The sequence below is a fragment of the Homarus americanus genome, unplaced genomic scaffold (genome assembly GCF_018991925.1).
Source record: "Homarus americanus isolate GMGI-L3 unplaced genomic scaffold, GMGI_Hamer_2.0 scaffold56333, whole genome shotgun sequence".
Lineage (NCBI taxonomy): Eukaryota > Metazoa > Arthropoda > Malacostraca > Decapoda > Nephropidae > Homarus > Homarus americanus.
Genome location: NW_024734940.1, coordinates 11,066,170 through 11,086,118, shown reverse-complemented (window position 1 = coordinate 11,086,118; position 19,949 = coordinate 11,066,170). Strand labels below are relative to the sequence as shown.

Sequence of the window (19,949 nt, the reverse complement as noted above, 5' to 3'; positions counted from 1 at the left end):
GGGTTGGACACAGGAGTAGCTTCCATGCTTATCTCCTCTTTAAACTATGCACAACCAAGATCACTGATTGACTGACAGAGGACACTCTCAGATGCCTGTGTTTGCACCTCAGCATCTTCCAATGGAGAAAAAATAATCACAACTTCTGGGATTATATTTGTACGTATATGATAACAAAGCACAAGATCAATTTTACCAGACCTACAACAGAAGTCACTTGATACGAAGGACAGGTCCCCCTAACTTGACACGTTAGGATGGAAAACGAATGGTATTTGTATAGGATTTTACGTGTGCCTTTTCCTCAATCTGTGGGGTGCACTTGCCTCCTGTTTTAAGGGTTACTGGTTTGATTATGGGGCACTCCCAGTCCACTTTACAACAGAGTGGTTGTGAAGGGTCTCCACCCCCCATTGTGATATCCCTCCTGTACCAATCACTGAGGGAACAGTAATTCTCACCATAAACACTTTAGACAATCTATACAAAATCCCTCTAATGCCAACTTTCCATGATCCTTTATGAGCATTTCTCCAGTGTTATATTAAATCATAATATGGAATGTGTTATGGATGGCACGATTAAAGTTACAGGAATACATAAAGAACAACAATACTGTACTGTGCTTAATATTTTCCATCTGCCCCTGACTGTTAACCACTGTCAGGTATGGGAGGTAGACTTAGTCCAATCAGTGCTGCAGCATTTTCTATCAACTGGTAAGCCTGTGACTTTAAGATTATCTTACAGTAATATCCCCTTTCCCCATCCTGTCACAGTTTACGCACTTCACAGTGAGGCCAGAAAACAAAAATCTATGTCATAGAAGGTAATAACTGAGAGCAGTGATCATGGTAAATTCTTTGATTACATTTGTGTTCTTGTTTCCCTGATTGTACAGTATTTAGATTGATTTCCATCAATTTAGAAGAAAAAAAAATCAAGTCAAATCCTTACACTATCTTGGGTCAGAAATCATTCACTTGTTACCACAGAAAGGTTTAAAGTCTAATGTGATTTTTATCAATATTCATAGACTTGCTTATAGAGTACATAAATCTTGTATCACAACCCTGATTAAAAAATGGATTATAAACACTATAACTCTTCTCAAATCGTATCACCACTGAGCCCTAAACTTATCATTTACAAATATGTACAATACATTCTTCATAAAACTTATCATCATGACTTGAACAAAGAACTTTTAACAAACTCTTTAAACTTCAATGCAGATAAAGGCATACCCTTATAGCTCCACAATCAGGAGTAATTTGTGATTAATGCCAAAAGCAATTCACTTTACAATGATGAATGAGTTAAACATGGGGTTTATATTGTTATATTCACCGAGTTACTTCAATAATGTTATGTATTCTAAAGGCAATAACTCAATTATTTTTCCAACAATCACTGTACTGGATACAAAAAAAGAGATCTTTTTACTTTTTTCTCTAACATCATATACAGGTACAGTTAACATGTGCCAGGGGTAGAATATTTCGAGCAGTTGCTGAATGAAACATGAGAGGAATGAAACTACATACTGTATCCTGTTTGGGACATAGTGTAATGAAAAGCATTTAAGTGAAAGAGGATAAAATAAAGGTAAAGAAAAAGTGAGACAAGCTTAAGAAATGGAAAGGCACCAGGAATACTGTACATGAAATCACTATGGAAGTGATCAGGGAAAAAGATGGAAATTTTTCAAATAGAAAATTGTGTAAAGTTATGCTGGACAATGGGAATAGTACCAAATGAATGGCAGAAGAGCATGTATAGTTCCTCTTTACAAAGGGGAGTGAGAAGGATGAATGAAAAAATATAGGGAAATACAATAAGTGTGTTAAATAAACCAGAAGAATTATAAAGTAGCAATAATTTTGAAATGTAGTACTATGCAGTAATTGCATTTTGTCACACAATGAAGGAATTACCCTGAACTCCCTTTTTATGAATGAATGAGCACTGAGAAACTCTGTATATTCATTAAATCTAGATATCATAACCCCAGGCCCAAGGACTCTTAACTTCTGACTGGGACCTAAAAACTGAGTAAATAGGATAATCAGATAATCCTTCACCTTCATATCAATGTTGAAAAGGATATTCACTTAGTGAAGGCGTGAGATTTTTGCTATGGGCATAAAATAAGAGATTTCAATTCTTTCTTTCACTGACATCAATTACGAAGCTCTCAAACCTGATCAACCACACCACAACCAATTCACCTCACCATCCAAAAGGGAGAAGGGAGGGATAATAAGTTGTTCTGTCCTGACCTGCTTATACAATGGGATCAAGGATTTCAGGATCAATCCTTCTTTTATGACCTATGACAAGATCTGGTTAGTGTGGTAACCAAATCCAGCAAGAAAAATGAGAATCCAGTGACTGACACAAGTTTTATGCTTGAATGCATTAATGGAAAGAAATGAAGGATTAAACTTTGAACTCCCCTGAAACAAAGAACCAACATCTGCCCTAAAAGGTAATTAGATATGTCTTTGTTGAAAAACAACTCAGAGTTAACCTGAACTTTCCTGCTGACATGTCTACCCTAAAGTCTCACGTCCCTTTAGTGCAACTACTGTACGTAAAAGAAGGTACTGTATGTTACAACCCCACATTATAACCACAGCCGCTTCAGGAACTAACATCATCGTTCTTCACCCATTAATAAGCTAAAATATTCTTAAAACATCCGTAAACACAATTGAAAGGACTGATAAATGGGATACCTGTACCAGATCTCATTTTCTTCCTCTGACCAAGATATGAAATCAGAAGTCGAATGAGATTTGAACTGAGGTGAACCAGACAAGTAAAACAAACTCTACTGAGACAGAAAAGTCACAAAATGGTAACTTTTGTGAACTGTCTCAGCTTCAAAACCACAAGAAGCAAATAGGAAAGAGGAAGGAAGAGAAATACCTGATATCTGATATACCTGATGGGGAATTCCAAAGAGAAATTCAAATGTCTGTTTATGGGTTTGCAATAGTGTATACTGTACAAAGATAAAGTTAATAATGAATATGAACTAAATGGGAGATGAAAAAAGCACAGAAGGGTGACATGTAATAAATGTTAGTTTAAATGAAAACAGAATGGAGAAAGCGAAGATTTTTAAATCTCTAGTTGATGGATGATGGCAAATGATGGAAAAATCTGAGTATGCTCCTGGTTCTGGCCACCCTGCAATGCAGCAAGACAGCTTGCAAGAGTATAAAACAATAGAAAATATATCAGGTATCAATTTACAGAAAAAAGTTAAAAGTTTGTTATCTACCTATCAGTCACACTAATGACTCTTTACAAATGAGAGACTGAACCTCAAGTCTATTTGCTAACCCAGCCAGGATTATGCCATCATGTATACTGTATTCAGCAAATCTATGGGGACCGTCAACTCAAGTTGCATGACCCAAAATCCTATGATTGAGGAAAAAAACCCTAAAAAGGGTACAATTGGTCTGAGAGTTACTTCCACAAGGAATAGGTTGAGTCTGTAGCAAAAGTATAAGTACTTGAGCCTATTTTGTTTGGGCTTGGTCAAAAACAACAAAGCAGGATCATGACTTCATTCCAACTACCTAAGCCAGCTATAACAGGAAAACATGAGAAATTAAATAGCTCCAAGTGTTCAAGCAGCACACAGCACTGCATCCCACACAGCCACACTGATCATGTCAGTAGTACATTCTATAGAGGTTAATAAAGGATGTAGACTACACCCAACCCCTTTTATTTTTAATAAATCTACGGAATATACCTTTCATGAAAGTAAAAAAGGGACATGTAATATACCTGAGGAACAATGCCAAGTTGTGATATCTTAAAAGTCTTAATGGAAACTTTACCCTTGCAGCCTACACCTAAGAATCATGTAGAAAAGTAATGATTGTCAAAGAAGGTGATCCAAAGCCCTGATGTTTTGTGAATAACCTTCACAAGGCAAACTGAATGATGTGATAAGAGATAAGTTTCTTGGCCTAAGACCAGGTGTTTATATTTTTTTAAATTCAAAGTTGGTCAGTTTTCAGATTCCATAGACTGGGCCCCCTATGTTCTATTAACAAACACAAGGAGACACAAAATAACCTTTACAAGGTTATATCATACAAACCCTGAAATTGGGATACCCTGTGACTCCCCTCCCTGACATTCTAAACAAGTGAGCCTGAATCCACAATCTGAACTCCACTCATTTCCTTTCGGAAGCCCAAGCCAGATATCCCTATTCTGGATACAACTATTTATCAACAGGTAGAGCTACTCAATGTGAGTAAAGGCACATTGCTTAGTTATGAAGACCCATACATCAACACCCTAGCTAACCCCAAAACTTGGTCATAACAAGTGTAAACACACTTGCAGTATGAATCACAATTTTCCACAATACCTATTACTGAGTCTTAGAACTGTGTGACTGATAATCAAAGATGATAAAAGTGCAATATGCAATTATGGGATAACATTTAGCTTCCACTATGAGTAATGAGTTGGAATATTGAAGCTGTGGTGGTTGACCCACTTCTGTTGTTTTGTAGCCAACCAAAAACAAAGTAGGACCGAGAAACATACTATAACTGTTTACGGGATGGCATAGACCTTTAACCTTCTCCCCCTATGAGGAATTGTCAAACCAAGTGTTTCCTTTTGGAGAAGCTGGGATGATTGGAAGGTTCACCCTATATTTAAAGCTATCAGGTTTTTTTTATCTTTAATAGCAAGTTTCAGGTTCTGGAACCTGACACCTCATAGTTTGAAATGATTTGCCCAACACTGATACTTGGTTAGAAAATAACTTACATAACCCAATTACTAAAAAAAAAAAATAATGAGTGGAAAGTAAGAGGTGAGGTATCATTATTAAGTCACTGTTTCAGTGTAATGTTTATCTAAGTTGTATTCTTCATTCTTTGATAATTAGTTTCTTTACTATCAATATTTATTTATCACAGGCAGTTGCAACAACACTCCCCAGACTAAATATACTTTGTAAGGATATTTTCAATGGACATAGTTAACCTTCCTGATTCAAAACTTTTAATTGTCTTTTATATCATGTTTGGGAACAGGATATATATTATCCAAAGCATCATCTAGTCAATTAGTAAAAGTTTCCTTGCACATTTTTTTTCTCTTAACTAACAACTCAAGATATAGCCACATCTGAGCATATACAAATTAAAAAATACTGTACTGAACATGACTTGTGACATACCACACATCTTATGAAACATTCTTGAGCAATTAAGTACTAGATGATAGGGTGAAGGATATACTGTAGGGTATAATGTGATCACTTCACCTTACGAGTTTTTGGGTGAGAAGTCGAGGGCTCCTGAACAGGAAGGCCTAAAACCGTCCGCACACTATCGGGCACATTAGGTGATGATGCAATCTGGAGATATATTGCCTCTGCTTTTTTCAAGGTAGCATCCAAGTCAATGCGTAATGATATATCATTGATATGCTGAAAAAAAAAAGAAGTTATTCAATCTTTTAAAATTAACAAATACTGAATATATGTATACATACACACACACACACACAAACACAAACACACACACACCCGACCATCGTTTTATGTGTACTTGCTCTATGCGAATTCAAAATTATGCGAGGACCCTACTTCTATCTACATTTCACTTAATGTGAAACATATTTGCTATTATGCATTATTTGCAAGATATGGAAAGGGGAAAACTGGGGATGAGGTGGACTGTGAGATGGCATGTTGCCATTTTTCTAATGTTATAGTTTTATACAGCGGTCCCTCGGTTAACGAACGCCTCGGTTAATGAAATTTTGGTTAACGAATTACCTTCCATAAGAATATTCAATTCGGTTAATGAAAAAATTTCGGTTAACGAATTCCTTACGAATTCCTCTCAGCATGTTTTCGCTTGCTCACCAGCTGGAATATTAGTCCGCCAATACAGTAATCGGTTCTAGGGCTTAAATTCATTCCCATTTGAGTAAATATCAAGAAGGTTGTACTATTCAACAATTTTCCAAGTTTTATATTAAAATTTTTAGTCATTTTAACAATTATTTAACATAATTGAAGTACAGGAAAAGAGTTTTTAGTGCGCCAAACTGCCACTCAACTCACCAAACAGGCGTCAGTTTGTATCTCTGGTCAGTAGAGGTAACATCTTGCTTGAGACTCTCTTGAACATAAACTAATTTTACGTTTTTACAATTATTGATCATTCTGAAATTTATTTTACCTATTGACAATATATAATGCAGTGCAGTGTTGATTTAAAGAAAATAATCTTGAATTACACCTACCGGTAGTGAACTTAAAATTTTATGGGTGAAATGACGGCAAGAAGCATGGGGTGATTTCTCTTCCACCCCCACTTCCTTCTCTTCTCCCTTCTCCTCCCCCACTTCTAATTCCCATCATCATCATCATCAACCAGACGCCTTCTACATACACACCTCAAAGTAAGTGTACCTTATTGCATTTATTTTTACTTTGTATGTAATTTTCGGTGAGCTGGAACCAATTACCCAAAATCCCATTGAAACAATAGTTTCGGTTAACGAAATTTTCAGTTAACGAACGACCTTCTGGAACGAATTGTGTTCGTTAACAGAGGGACCACGGTAATATACTATTTTCTTTACTTCTAAGACACATGAGAGTATTGTATTGATTTTTCCACAACTTTCATAACAATACTCCACTGTTTTACTGTGTCTTTGTTATGAAAAGATGCCAGAAATTGTTGTGGAACACATCCCTATTTTCAAAGGACTGCAATCCCCCAAAAAAAAAACACATGCACACAAAAAATAAATATATATTCCTCTACGACTTAATATTCTCTCACTTCAATATTAATTATATCATATCAAAACACTTTCTAACAAACAATAACTCACTCTCAGTAGTTGACCAGATTAAGTAAGTGATAGAGAAATAGAACTTTGGGAGGTTGAGACTCCTAGATGCCTGTATCAGCACCACAGCATCTTATAGTTCCAAAGAAAATATGATATTTTTTGTAACTTCAAGGTTTTCTTCTGAAAATTAATACACTACAATGAATTAAAAAAATTGGGGTCTTCAAAAATCCTTAAATTGAGTGTCTGCAAATTGGGGTCTATCTAAGCATAACTATCAGATTAAAACACTAATAAATGAATATACAGTATACAAAAATACAAACTTTTAAGATTTCAGTGAATCCAAATTTGTTCTCCATGATTGTGTTTTTCTCTGTGTCAAGAAGAGCGACAGCCACCAGAAGATGAAAGTTTGGGCACGGATGACTAGTCCACAACACCTCCCATAGCCTGGTTAAAGAGGATCAGTATTAAAATTATTAAATCTAATTCTAGATATCAAATATGATTTGTAGAAAATTGCATGTGTTGACCATGACTGCATCTTTAAATAGACAATGAGAAAATTAGGGGTTGAAGAGTGTCTTGCTTGAGTGGTTATGAGGTGAAAGGTGAGGTTCATGAAGGGTGTTCTGAGCCCCCTTCAAGTTATCGTGGTGTTATAGGCACTATTGTAAAATTTTAGGACTGATTCTCCTTGGGAGTTTTTGTATGACTATGACTTAGTGTAAACAGCAGACAGTATTGAAGAGGTAGCAAAGAAACTAAGAAACGGAAAGAGAGAATAGAGTCACGGGGTATAAAAGTGAATATGGCAAAGACCTGTGGTGGAAAGTGGAAAATAACCATGTGCTGTTTGTAAGAATGGTTTTGGCAGTAATTCAATAATGTACACTGAGTGTGGAAGGTGGGTTCACAAGGTGTGCAGTGGCATAAATGGCAGACTGTAAGATGCTTCCAACTTTAAGTGTGATGGAAAAGCTTAACATTGGGGCATATCTTTGTATTTTGTTGATGATTTCTGCCACTTGGGTAACTTGATCAGTGATAGAAGTAGTGTTGAAGCTAGCTCAGTTGCAAGAGATGGATGTGGCTGAAAGAAACTTAGGAAGCTGCTGCCTTTATTGACAACCTTTTCTTGCTGTACTGTTGTGTGGTAGCTAAATATGGGCAGTGAATGAGAATGACATACTCAGGCTTGTTTGAGTTAAAGTGATATTGGTGAGATGGATGTATAATGTAATACTGAGATATAAGAAACCCTGTTCAGAACTAAGAGGGAGTATTGGAGAAATTTTGTGAAGTAGACTGAGATGGTTCTCACATGTGGAGAGAACAGAGGAGACCAACTGGGTCAAGAGATGCATACATTTGAATGTGGAAAAGAGGAGAGCTAGGGGTAGGCCAACAATAATATGGGAAAAGGTTGTGATAAATGAACTTTTAGATAAAAACTTAATAAAACAGGCTGCAAGAGATGTGCAGTTTAGAAAGTTGCCATCAGGTAATCATAGCCAAGCCATGCAACAGTGATGATGATGTGTGACTATGGAGAGGAGACACCAACTATTCTGTCCAGCTGCTAAACAATTAATGACTTGGTGAAAACATTAGGGGCATCAGGGAATCATTAATGCACCACCACTTATTCAGGTGTCACAGTTTGTGATGGGAATAAACTTTAAACATATATTTACCTTATAACTGAACAAAACAGCATGAAAGAAAATTCAAAACTAGCCAGAAGATAAACACTAAGGCACATGATGGTCATGTAAAAAGTGAATGCCTGGATCATCTGTAAGAGAAATAGGTAATAGAGTATTTGTTAAATACAATATAAAACTGAAAGCTCACCTTAATGTATTTGTATAATTAAGCTCCCTCTTAAAACGGACAAGAAGCCAACGGAAACAGAAATAGAAGTTGGCAGAGTCTCGCACTTCCAGATAAGACATGAGTTCTGGGTCAACCAAATGTACAATCTGGTGCACATCCTTTAGTTGTTGTTTCATTCCATACTGATCTATGTCAAAATTCCTGTACTGGTGATTAAAAAAAATAATTAGCATAAAACATTACTGCCATCAACTGAATTTTTTCATAGTACAGTGCTGTAGCTTCACTGTTGATGGTGTCTTCACATTCCTGTTCTGATGATGACATTTGGAAAAAGGAATTGGACTGTATTCAGAACTTTGCAGAGAATAAAATATTGTCATGGAGTCACCTGAAATATTTTATACATAAGGGACATTTTTTTACAGTATACTGACTGTACAATTTATAAGTGATTGATAGATAATCTGCTGAACTAGAGCAATATTGTTTTACACATAAGTTATACCAAACTGCGAAAGATTTATAGACAATTTAAGAACATTTTGATCTTACTCAGTATTAAAAAAAATTAAAACAAGCTTTAATGTGAAAATTAATACTGTACATTTAATTTAAATCAACGCAAGGACATTTATAAGAACGAGATAAAAAATTATTATTTAATTTCAACAAATATACCCAGGATTGTACACTTCAAATAAGGTGTAATACGACAATTTAATACACTCAGCAAAGTATTCTTATTATTTTCTTAAAATTTAAATTATAAATTTATTAATATTAAAAAAATAAAAATGTGAATGGAATTGAATTTAAGATGGGGAATTGTAGTCACATAATTCACAAGTGAAATGTCCAAAAACTGTGGCAAGTGGCTATGCATGGCTCCATGCAGCCTGCGATAATTTGAGTAAGGGTATCTGATCATGACATAAAATATGTGCCTTATTTAGTTTGCTGCAAATATTCATGACCATGACATAGTGGGGGTTTATAGTACATTGGTTACTGATATAGCTCCCTCACTTCATCAAAAGACCTTAAATATCAGTATTGAAATTGCTGTGTACATGAAAAAATCCAGATAAATGATTTAAGGTCTATGGCACTTTTAGAACAAACTACGTAAACACGGCTGCTCAGCACCAGGGGTCTACCATACATTCATACATTCATCTGTATCAAAATGCTTACCACAATATCCATGTATCCCACGAAGCACCAAAATGCTGTTGCTTCATTTTGTGTGACATAGAGGATGGGGGCAAGAAGGTCACTCATACCCTGTACATAGCCCAAGTCAAAGTTGTACATCACATATGTCATAAGAACATCATGAAGTAGAGTGACATTGGGGTTATGCTCGCCTTCAAAGAAAGGATGATTTCGATCTGTGCGATTCACATCTTTCTCTGAGGAATGAATTTTACATACAGTATACAACATTGTAAACAGAGCTGAGCAACATTTGACTTTCAAGTTTTAAAGTAGTATTTCAGTATTTTTACTTTATCACCAACAAAGTTTAAAAGTGACTTGTGATAAAAGACTCAAATCACAGATCACAAAGGTATCTACATATCTACTGTACTTCTTAAGTTGTTTATCAATCACTAACCTATGAGACTTCGGCGTTCTTTAAAGCCACTGAAACGACTTTCTTGGTCCTCTGTGATGGTCTTCCACTGCTGCTTCATGGTAAAGTAAAGGTTCTCTCTCTCTCTACGCTTCTCTTCCCGCTGGATGTATGTGGCATTCCAGGAGTAATGGCCCAATAAAAAACACCACAGTTCACGACGAAGGTTTGGATGGATGCCCTACAAATTTACAAACTATAAGTTTATCTATTTACAAAACAATACCTCCATTTTTAAGTAATTTTCAGGGCTCAACTTAAATACACATAAATTCACTAAATGCAGATTACTTTCAAGCTACAGTACTTTTGATGAATACATATTGAAATTTCAAGCACTCAAACAGAATGAGAGCAGGAAAAGAACACCAACTTAATTTCTTTGAAAAGATATGAATACTGTATGTGAATAAATGCACAGATATTAACTTCTGAAGGAAAATTTCATCTATATGCAAATTTACTGAGCAGCAAATAATTCCAGGTGAAAATATGTATGTTTACATCTTTCCTCTTACATTCCAGTCTTCTATCCACCAAAGATAGTCTAAAAAATCTTTGCCTTGTCTTGTCATTTTTTTTGTTTCAATAAAAAATTCTCTATCAATATTTTCTGAAGAAACATATCTATTAGTCTCTCCACATATCCATTCATTCCTAATATCATATTCATTTTTCACCCAAATTTCCATACACTTCTTTGTCACTCCATCTTGCTTTCCAGTCTCACATCACTATCATTCTAGCTCTTTTTACTGAAGCTTTCTATGCTGTGGGCAATGGAGTCTCTACATCTTAGCATCTGTTAGCATGCAAAAATCTGCTTTTGTGAATTATAAAAATATGAACAGTAAACACAAAAAAGCTAAATTCTGCCCTGCTCAGTTACTTAATATATTTACACCATATCACTGAATAGTAAACTAAAAATGTCATACAGTATATTAAAGGGCACATTGTTTTATACCTGTATATACATATCATTATTCAGACAGTAACAGCTTTTCATAAATAATAAAAATACACTTACTCTCCCCTGTGTGTGCTTGCATACGGGTATGTCTCATTCTTTATGGCATGACAGGATGTTATGTCCTATTCAGATTTTTTCAATTTTCCTCCATTTCCATAGAAGACATCTATATATCAGTTATGAGTTGTACATAAATATAATAATCAAAAGTTTGGCAAGGAGAATGAATACTGTGGACATTGATTTTCTAAGAGCTGGATTGCTCTGGAATGAGGATGGTGGATAGATTGAGGAAGTGAAGAAAGAAGCAGTGAGAGGAGTACAGTCAGCATCAACTTAATGTACAGTCAGGGTCAAAAGTCATGTACATTTAGCAATATCTGGCATCTACTTCTGAGTTATATATACAGCATATGATTGGGATATACTAATAACACTACTTATGCTTGAATCACAAAATGGGATAAAACTCTCCTTAATACCTAAGATCTTTGGGTACTTACATGCCAAATACTGTCAAGTTTTCAAGACTTTTAACCCCTACTGTACATCAGCAGATATGTGTATTTCATAAATGTACTACTGTACATGTCCGATCTGACGTAGGTACGTCCACAGATATAGATACTAGTCGACCCTCGTTAATTCGGACTAATAGGGGGGAAGGGTGTCTGTTTTAGCCGATTGTCCAAATTAACCGATTTAGGGGTTAATATTGCATAATATTTCAAAGAAAATGCAGTGAGTTTGTCCTTAGCCATGCATATGTCCGAAACTGTTTGCTTTTTAACACCATACTGGTCACAAACTCTAGCCACCGAAGCACCAGCCTCTAACTTCCTTATAAGGTCCAGTTTCTGGTTCACAGAAATGGTCACATACTTCCTCTTCAGCGTATTACTCCCTCTTGAAGACATGATGTAAAATACAAGGCTGAAAGATGCCTAATCACTGAAATATCAACGAAAATTGCAGGGTAACACAACACTGATACTCGAATATGGCGCTAAGTCAACAATGACTGGCGGTCTGGCGCACCATCTATCGGACAATCCCAGAACCAGAAATTTGATACAGACAGTCCCTCGCTTAGTTCAGATTTTGTCCGAATTATCCGAAATCCGGATTAAAGGGGTCCGAATTAACGAGGGTCGACTGTATTGTACCTGTGCTGAATCTGACCACTGTCACAGACTTGCTGATAATCATTGCTTGCTGCATGTAATTTGTTTAAATAGTATCGCTTGGGATGTGTTTACAGTGCATTTTGTACTGCAACCACAGCTGGTGGTATTAACCTTGATTGGCAGCAAAGGATTCCCCACCCCCCAACATGCACAAAACAGAATGCACAGAACATCAAACCCCCACAGATGATGGCCACCATCCCTATAGCTAACTTTCACCAATGATGGCTGCCATTTAAGGGTTAAGGATTTCGTTAATCAAAGTTTTGTTTGTTAACCGAATTGAAGATGCTTATGGGAGGTAATTCGTTATCCGAAATTTTGTTAATCGAATCGTTCGTTAACCAAGGGACCACTGTATAACACGGGAAATGCCAAGATATATAAATTATCTGGGAAAATCTCAGCATATCTGGCCACCTGCATCACCTACCATGCCTCTGTCACTGACCATGCCTCTGTGTCGCCTACTACGATGCTTCATTCTTCACTTGCAGTGCTGGTAAGTGTTACACATATATGGGTCGATAATTTTTTATTGTTCTATTTTTGTAGGAATTTGGAATAACTCGGCAAGGCCAGAGCCCCATATGTGCCGAGTTATCAAGGGTTTACTGTATACATTTTGTTATGGTGTAAGTGGTGACAGACAGATTTTGTAATTGACTAAGAGATAGATACATACAGAGATAGAGAGAAAATATGATTCACTTCATCTTAATGGATACTAAACACCAGGAAACAGTGACTTATAGATAGTACTGTAAATATAGAAAGGCCTCATAGAAATTTTGAATCAATTTTGAAAATAAGCAATACAAATATAATTTACCCCTTTAAAAATCCGCTGCTTAAGTGGTTCAACATCTAAAACACGACCATCATCATCTACAAACTGCTGGAAGTCATCATGTGTAAGGGGGGCTAGTCTGTCAACATCTGGCCGCTCAGCGAGTGTCCCCTTCTTGGTTAACAACTCAAATCCTGCAGAAGATATTATGATAATGAAAAAGAAAGAGCATATATTTATAATAATTTCAATGATGAGATATGCTACAGGTATCAACCAAAAAAAAGTTGAATTCATTTTTATAAAAGGTTTAAAATGCACTAATACAATACAGACACACAAAAAAATGCCATATACAGTCTGCGCGGAATATTAAATCGCGATAGGGCCGACGAACTAAGTTCTCCCAAAAATAAGATCATATGTTGTGAAGGCTGTCCTGGGATGCGAGATGTCAAAATGCTTGGTTTGCTGGCAAGTGGTGACATTTGGCAACTGAGAACACGTCACGGCTTGTAGTCAGTGCGCCTCTGGCAACTGTGAGGGGAAGATTTATTGTGCGGGTTCCCGCGCCATGTGGCCATGTTTTGTCTGGTTTAAGGTGCATTAACCCGACATAGAGATGTCCAGGAGGGTTACTACAAGAGACGATATTGCAGCAGTGATTGCATTGTACAAAGCGAACCATGTACTGAGAGAAATTTCGGCTCAGACTGGTGTGGCATTACGAGTTGCTCAAAATCTTGTCAAACGTTTCCGTGACCTTGGAGAGGACGAGTTGCCAGCTCCATTACCTAAGTCTGGTAGGCCTAAATTATTGTCACCACGGACACTTAAGGTTATTTCTCGACAAGTTCGGTCCAATCCCTCATTCAAAGCACGTGAAGTGAAAGAGAGAAACCCCCGTCTTTTGAGTCACGTCTCGTTACGTTGTGTTCAACAAGCCCTGCACGATGACCTGGGATTTAAGAGCTTTCGTGCCTGCCGTAAACCTCTGTTGACAAAGAGACAAGGAAAATAGAGTGAAATTTTGCAAGAAATATGAAGTGTGGGATTTAGAGTCATGGAAAAGTGTATTGTGGTCCGACGAGGTAACGTTTTCTGTGACTGGGAGTAGTGGAGGGAGGGTGTACCTCCCACAGTACACTGTAAAGACTGTTAAGCACCCTGCCTCGCTTATGGTTTGGGCTTCCTCTACGTATTATGGTGTTGGTGAACTAGTAATCCTCCCTAAGAACCAGATGATGAATCAGTACAACGATCTTGAACTGCTCAGTGATTTCTTACCTGAATCATTTAATAAAGCCATTTCTGCAGGACGGTGCCCCATGCCACACTGCTAAAAGTGTCAAACAGTGGCTCAAAGACTGTGAGGTACCTTTCTTTAATGACTGGCCTGGCAGTAGCCCAGAACCTTAACCCAACAGAAAATTTGTGGTCCATCGTTAAGCGTCGTCTGCGCAACGCTGACACATCATCAATCCCGAAGCTAGAGGCAGCCATCAAGGATACCTGGGCTAACTTGCCACCTGACCTCTTGCAAAACCTTGCTGACAGTGTTCCTCGAAGGCTAAAAGACTGTCTGAAGTGCAGAGGAAACACTACAAAGTATTAATTGAAGTGGTAAGTGTTACTTGACTTTATTTATATAACAATCGTAAATATCAATATTTTTTCAGCACACGATCTCACATTCCGCGCAGACTGTAGAAAGTACTGTATATACCTGGTTCAAGATCTTCCATATTCTTAAGACTATGGAAGAGTTCAGCAACATCCTCCTCACCATCAATCTCACGGACGTACCCTTCTTCACCACTGTACACTAGCATCAGATATGGAATTTGTGATTACAATCATATGAGGTATTTCCTTGCAATTTTACTCTTTGTAGATATCAAATTTTCTTAAAAGTGAACCAGGGTTTCTAAATTAATAAACATGCACAGCTATCATACTATTTAAGTGATTTCTGAACATTTCTATTAATTTAAAATCTGATATCATGACCAAATCCTTGGGAATAATGATGCATGTGCAACTCACTTATTTATTGTTCAAATTATGCAATTAATTTGCTGAAAAAAACCCAGTCTCAACAAAATCTTCAAATTTGTTGACCAATTTGGAAACTTTGAATACTGTAATGTACTGTAATTCAACAGAAGACTAGCCCAGAAGTTGTCAAATTCAAGGAGTTCAAATTACATAAAACTTAGCAGTGTCAGGATTGTCACATTTTTTTTCTGAATTACAGTACAAAATGGGTCACTACCGGTAAATATGGTAGAGAAAGTATGCAGTGGCTGAATGCATACCTTAACTTAAGGTACAGTACAGTGTATATCAAAAACATAAACTCAAAATAGGAATATGGAGAGAGAGGAAATTATATGAAGGTGGGAAGTATGCAAATATTTGTGAGGATATAAAAGGTGACGATGGGTCAATTTGGACTTAAAAGAATGCAAGATGGACAAATTCAAATAGAATTAGTGGAGAAGAATCACTAAATATATTCATGTGGTGAAAAGAATGAAAAAGGTATGCATTTTCTCATAAATCAGATTTCATGTTGTACAGGAATATTGGGAATAAGACACACGTTTGTTTATCATGTTTAATGTTAAAACCATGGTCTTCATATTAATTTACAGTATACTGTAGTCTGGGTTTACACGGATATTTTATACGCGTTTGGTCATTTACGCGGCACCTGTTCAGACGCACCAATTATTAGTTACGCGGTACATTCCTTAATTTACGCAGCAAGCGGCGGGCAACCTGCTGGTCGCTGACGTCACCGCTGACGTCAGACTCGTGCCGATGACGCCTCGGACTATGATTGGGCCACGTATCCTTACCGCCCACGCACCCCCTCGGCCGCAAGCTGTGATTGGTCTATTTAACTTTGCTTGCCCTGCCACCAGGGGGGATGAGTCGATGACCTTGACTGCGTCAGTCCCACTGTTCCAATCTCCGCGTATATAGTAATCCCTCATGCCCAGGAACCTGTTTTGTTTTTTGTGTATATCTACACAATGGCTTCTGCTGGACCCCCACCACCCCCGAGAAACCTTGAACTACCTGGCCCAAGCCGCCCCAAGCCCAAGAAGGTGAGACGCGCCTTAAGCTATGAGATTAAGTACAAGATTGTTCAGGAGTTAGAAAAAGGCACGAGGCAGGTGGATCTGGCCAGACAATATGGAGTGAATGAATCGACGATCCGCACAGTCAAGAAGGATGCCGGCAAGATCAAAGAACACATGAGCATTACAAAGTCTGTAGGTGCCTCGATAGTGAAATATTGCCACAATAAGGTGCTGCTGAAAACTGAGGGTTTATTAGTCAGCTACATGATTCGTCAGTCAAGAAGGAACATGGCGGTCGACACTCGGGCATTGCAGGACTACGCAAGAGAACTCTACCAATCAGTGGCAAGAAAAATGGGAGTTGCAGAGTCCAAGCCCTTCACTGCTTCCGCTGGGTGACTGCAAGGTTTCAAACGACATAACAAGATCACAAATATTGAGATAGTCGGTGAAAGAGCAAGTGCCGACCGGGCTGCCGCCATGAATTTTCCCCAATTTTTACGGAAAATTATGGAGGAAAGACAGTACACTGACGACCAAGTGTTCAATATGGATGAATCAGGGTTGTTCTGGAAAAATTGCCATCCAAAGCCTTTGTAGTCAAGTCTGCGAGCAAGTGTCGGAGCCGAAAAATGCAGAAGGAGCGCATCACCGTACTGTTCACCACCAATGCCTTCGGCACTTGTAAGCTGAAGTTGTCGGTGATCCACAAAGCCTGCAAGCCGCATGCATACAAGAATATGGACACGAGCAAGTTAAATGTCCACTGGCTAACCTTAGGGAAGGCGTGGATGTTCACTGGTCTGTCCCTCTCCTGGTTTGACAACTGTTTCGTTCCTGATGTGAAGAAATTCTGCGAGCAAAATGATGTCCCATTCAACATTTTGTTGCTCCTTGATAACGCACCAGGACACTCGCCCCTATTGCTGGATCGTCACCCTAACGTAAAAGTAGTCTTCCTTCCCCCTAACACCACATCGTTAATCCAGCCCATGGATCAGGAGTTGAATTGCAACGTGAAGGCTGCTTTCTCCGCAAAGAAGTTTCGGCCCCTTAACGAATTCACCAACACCAAGGATGAATTGCATAACTTAGAGAGTGGCAGCGAGAGCGAGGACGAGGATCACGAACAAGATTTGGCGGATCATAAAGTGCGAGTCAAGCAGTTCTGGAAACTGTTCAACGTGAAGAAAGCTGTTTATTTCTTGGTGGAGGCATGGGGGCATCTATCTGTGGCAACGATTCGTCACGCGTGGCGTCATGTGTTGGAGGGTATCCCAGGTGGGAGGCAGAGGCAAGCAGTGGCTGGAGAGGCTCAGTCTGTTGCTGTGGCATTGGAGAATGCAAGAGAGGCTGCACAAAGTGTTAGAGCTGCAGGCTTCTCCGAGACCACCAACGAGGACATCCTGGAGGTAATCAGGCAACCTGAGGTGACTGCAGACGAGATGTTGGAAGATGATGACATCAGTGAGCAGCCAGGTATTACAGAACAAGTGCAGAAACTAACACATGCTGATGTGAAGGAGGTCATTGAGTTTGCTGAGAAAATGAAGCTCATCCTTGCCAAAGACCCAGTCAATCATCGCTATGAAGTGTCTAATAACCATCTGTTGAAATGCCTGGAGCCCTATGTTCAGATGTATCATGACCACATCAATGCTAGCCGCCAACAAAACATTACCGAGTTCTTCACCCGCCACCCACCACAGCCAGCCCAAGTCAGTGATAGTGAGGATATGGACTTTGAGGGGGTTTGACAAGGAGGCCCCGCTAGCCTCTGTGGTGGATAGTGATACAGGTGAGGGCCAATAATCTGACCTCTACTTCAGAACCAACCCCCCATCCCTGTGTGCCCAGCCATCTCTTCTACTAACGTAAGTGTTAAAAAAAACCCTAATATTATTGATATTTCTCTTAAATATTAATTGTGTTTGCATACCATCATAAAATTAAGATGTTATTTTTACTACACCGTACGTATTGTGTCAGAAAAAGGGTAGTCTGGCGGTCGGCCCAGTCTCTATTTCAATTAATCCCATATGTTCTGTTATTTTATTTACACGTAAAAACAGTCGGTATTTTCAACAATGTTTTTACGTGCCTTGAGAATTTGCAGTCCGGAATTCATTGATGAGGAATACAAATATATATATAATATTGGCTCAAACCTTAAATACCCTAGATCTTTCATAGACAAATGCCTAAACATTACTAAGAAAACTTTTTATAGAACTGATCCCAAGCCCACCCATGACCATAAGAATATCTTAATATTACCATTTCACAAAAATTTCTCACACATTCCTTCACAACTAAAAACCTGGAACGTCAATGTGGCATTTAAAAACTCATGCACTGTTAAACAAATGTTAATCAAGAACTCCCCCAACAACACAATTGGTTGCATTTATAAAGTTCCTTGCAAGGAATGTAATATGTTTTACTTAGGCCAGACAGGTAAAGATCTTGCAACTAGAATTAAACAACACAAATACAGTGTTAGGACAGGCCAGGAATCCAATGCTCTGTTTGTTCATTTGAGGGATAACAAGCATTGCATTGACTGGGATAATGCCTCCTCAATATTACCATGTAATTCAATTGATAGTAGGAACATCATAGAATCTAGTCTCATTAAACATACCGAAGCATTCAACATGAATTTGAGTAACGGCATGTACAAGCTGGACAATTTTGTAATTAAGATGATTTGTAACCAGGTGAGAAGGTCAGGTCACCTGACCATCTGACCTGACCACCAACCGTTGTGTGCCATTTAAAGATTAGTAGGGTCATTACCTAATACCTGACCATTGTGGACCTGGTCTCACCCTCCTCTGTATATATACACCTTGGTTTGTATTTCTCTTTAGTCTGTACTCACCCCTGAAGATGTGAATTACACGAAAGCGCTTGGGAACTTCGTGTTTTCTTCTTTTCTTGTGGTTATCAGCATATATATATATATATATATATATATATATATATATATATATATATATATATATATATATATATATATATATATATATATATATATATATATATATATATATATATATATATATATATATATATATATATATATATATATATATATATACAGTAGCAACGGTATATACCAGTAACTAGTGGTAAATGGAGTGTTCTGGAGCTCAAGTATGGGAAACACGTTAATGTTCCCTCCAGCACGTTTTATAAAAAAATATTTTAATATATTTCATAAATAATTATTTCCAGTACAAACCCATCAGATAATAAGATATATAAATATAAATCTATACACTAACAGTAATTGGAGCGATCGCTTTGTCTTGAGACACGTATAGCTACGCCCGAGCTTTTGTAAATTAAACATACATATTCCCTCCAGCAGATTTTATATAAAATATACAGTACAAGGTATAGTATATCAGATTTTAATGGAAACCCAAGAAATATTAGTTTTATAAGAACACTGTATATGGAAAATTTGACGAGTTAATTGTTCCATGCATTGGAGTAAGGGGTTTTGATTATACAGTACAGTACAGTACTACAGTATAATTCTGATATACGA

The 19,949-nt window shown here is 37.6% G+C and overlaps 1 protein-coding gene across 1 annotated transcript in view; it reads right to left on the bottom strand.

The window, feature by feature from the left end:
* Positions 1–19,949, bottom strand: part of LOC121870639 (TBC1 domain family member 15-like) — a 48,580-nt gene that overhangs the window by 10,166 nt on the left and 18,465 nt on the right. Inside the window, exons 7-13 of the mRNA XM_042372501.1 lie at positions 15,025–15,123; positions 13,341–13,492; positions 10,331–10,529; positions 9,907–10,124; positions 8,728–8,915; positions 7,194–7,320; positions 5,318–5,482 (exon numbers count right to left, since the gene is read on the bottom strand). Coding sequence (XP_042228435.1) covers positions 5,318–5,482; positions 7,194–7,320; positions 8,728–8,915; positions 9,907–10,124; positions 10,331–10,529; positions 13,341–13,492; positions 15,025–15,123 — 1,148 coding nt within the window. The remainder of the gene's footprint in view (positions 1–5,317; positions 5,483–7,193; positions 7,321–8,727; positions 8,916–9,906; positions 10,125–10,330; positions 10,530–13,340; positions 13,493–15,024; positions 15,124–19,949) is intronic.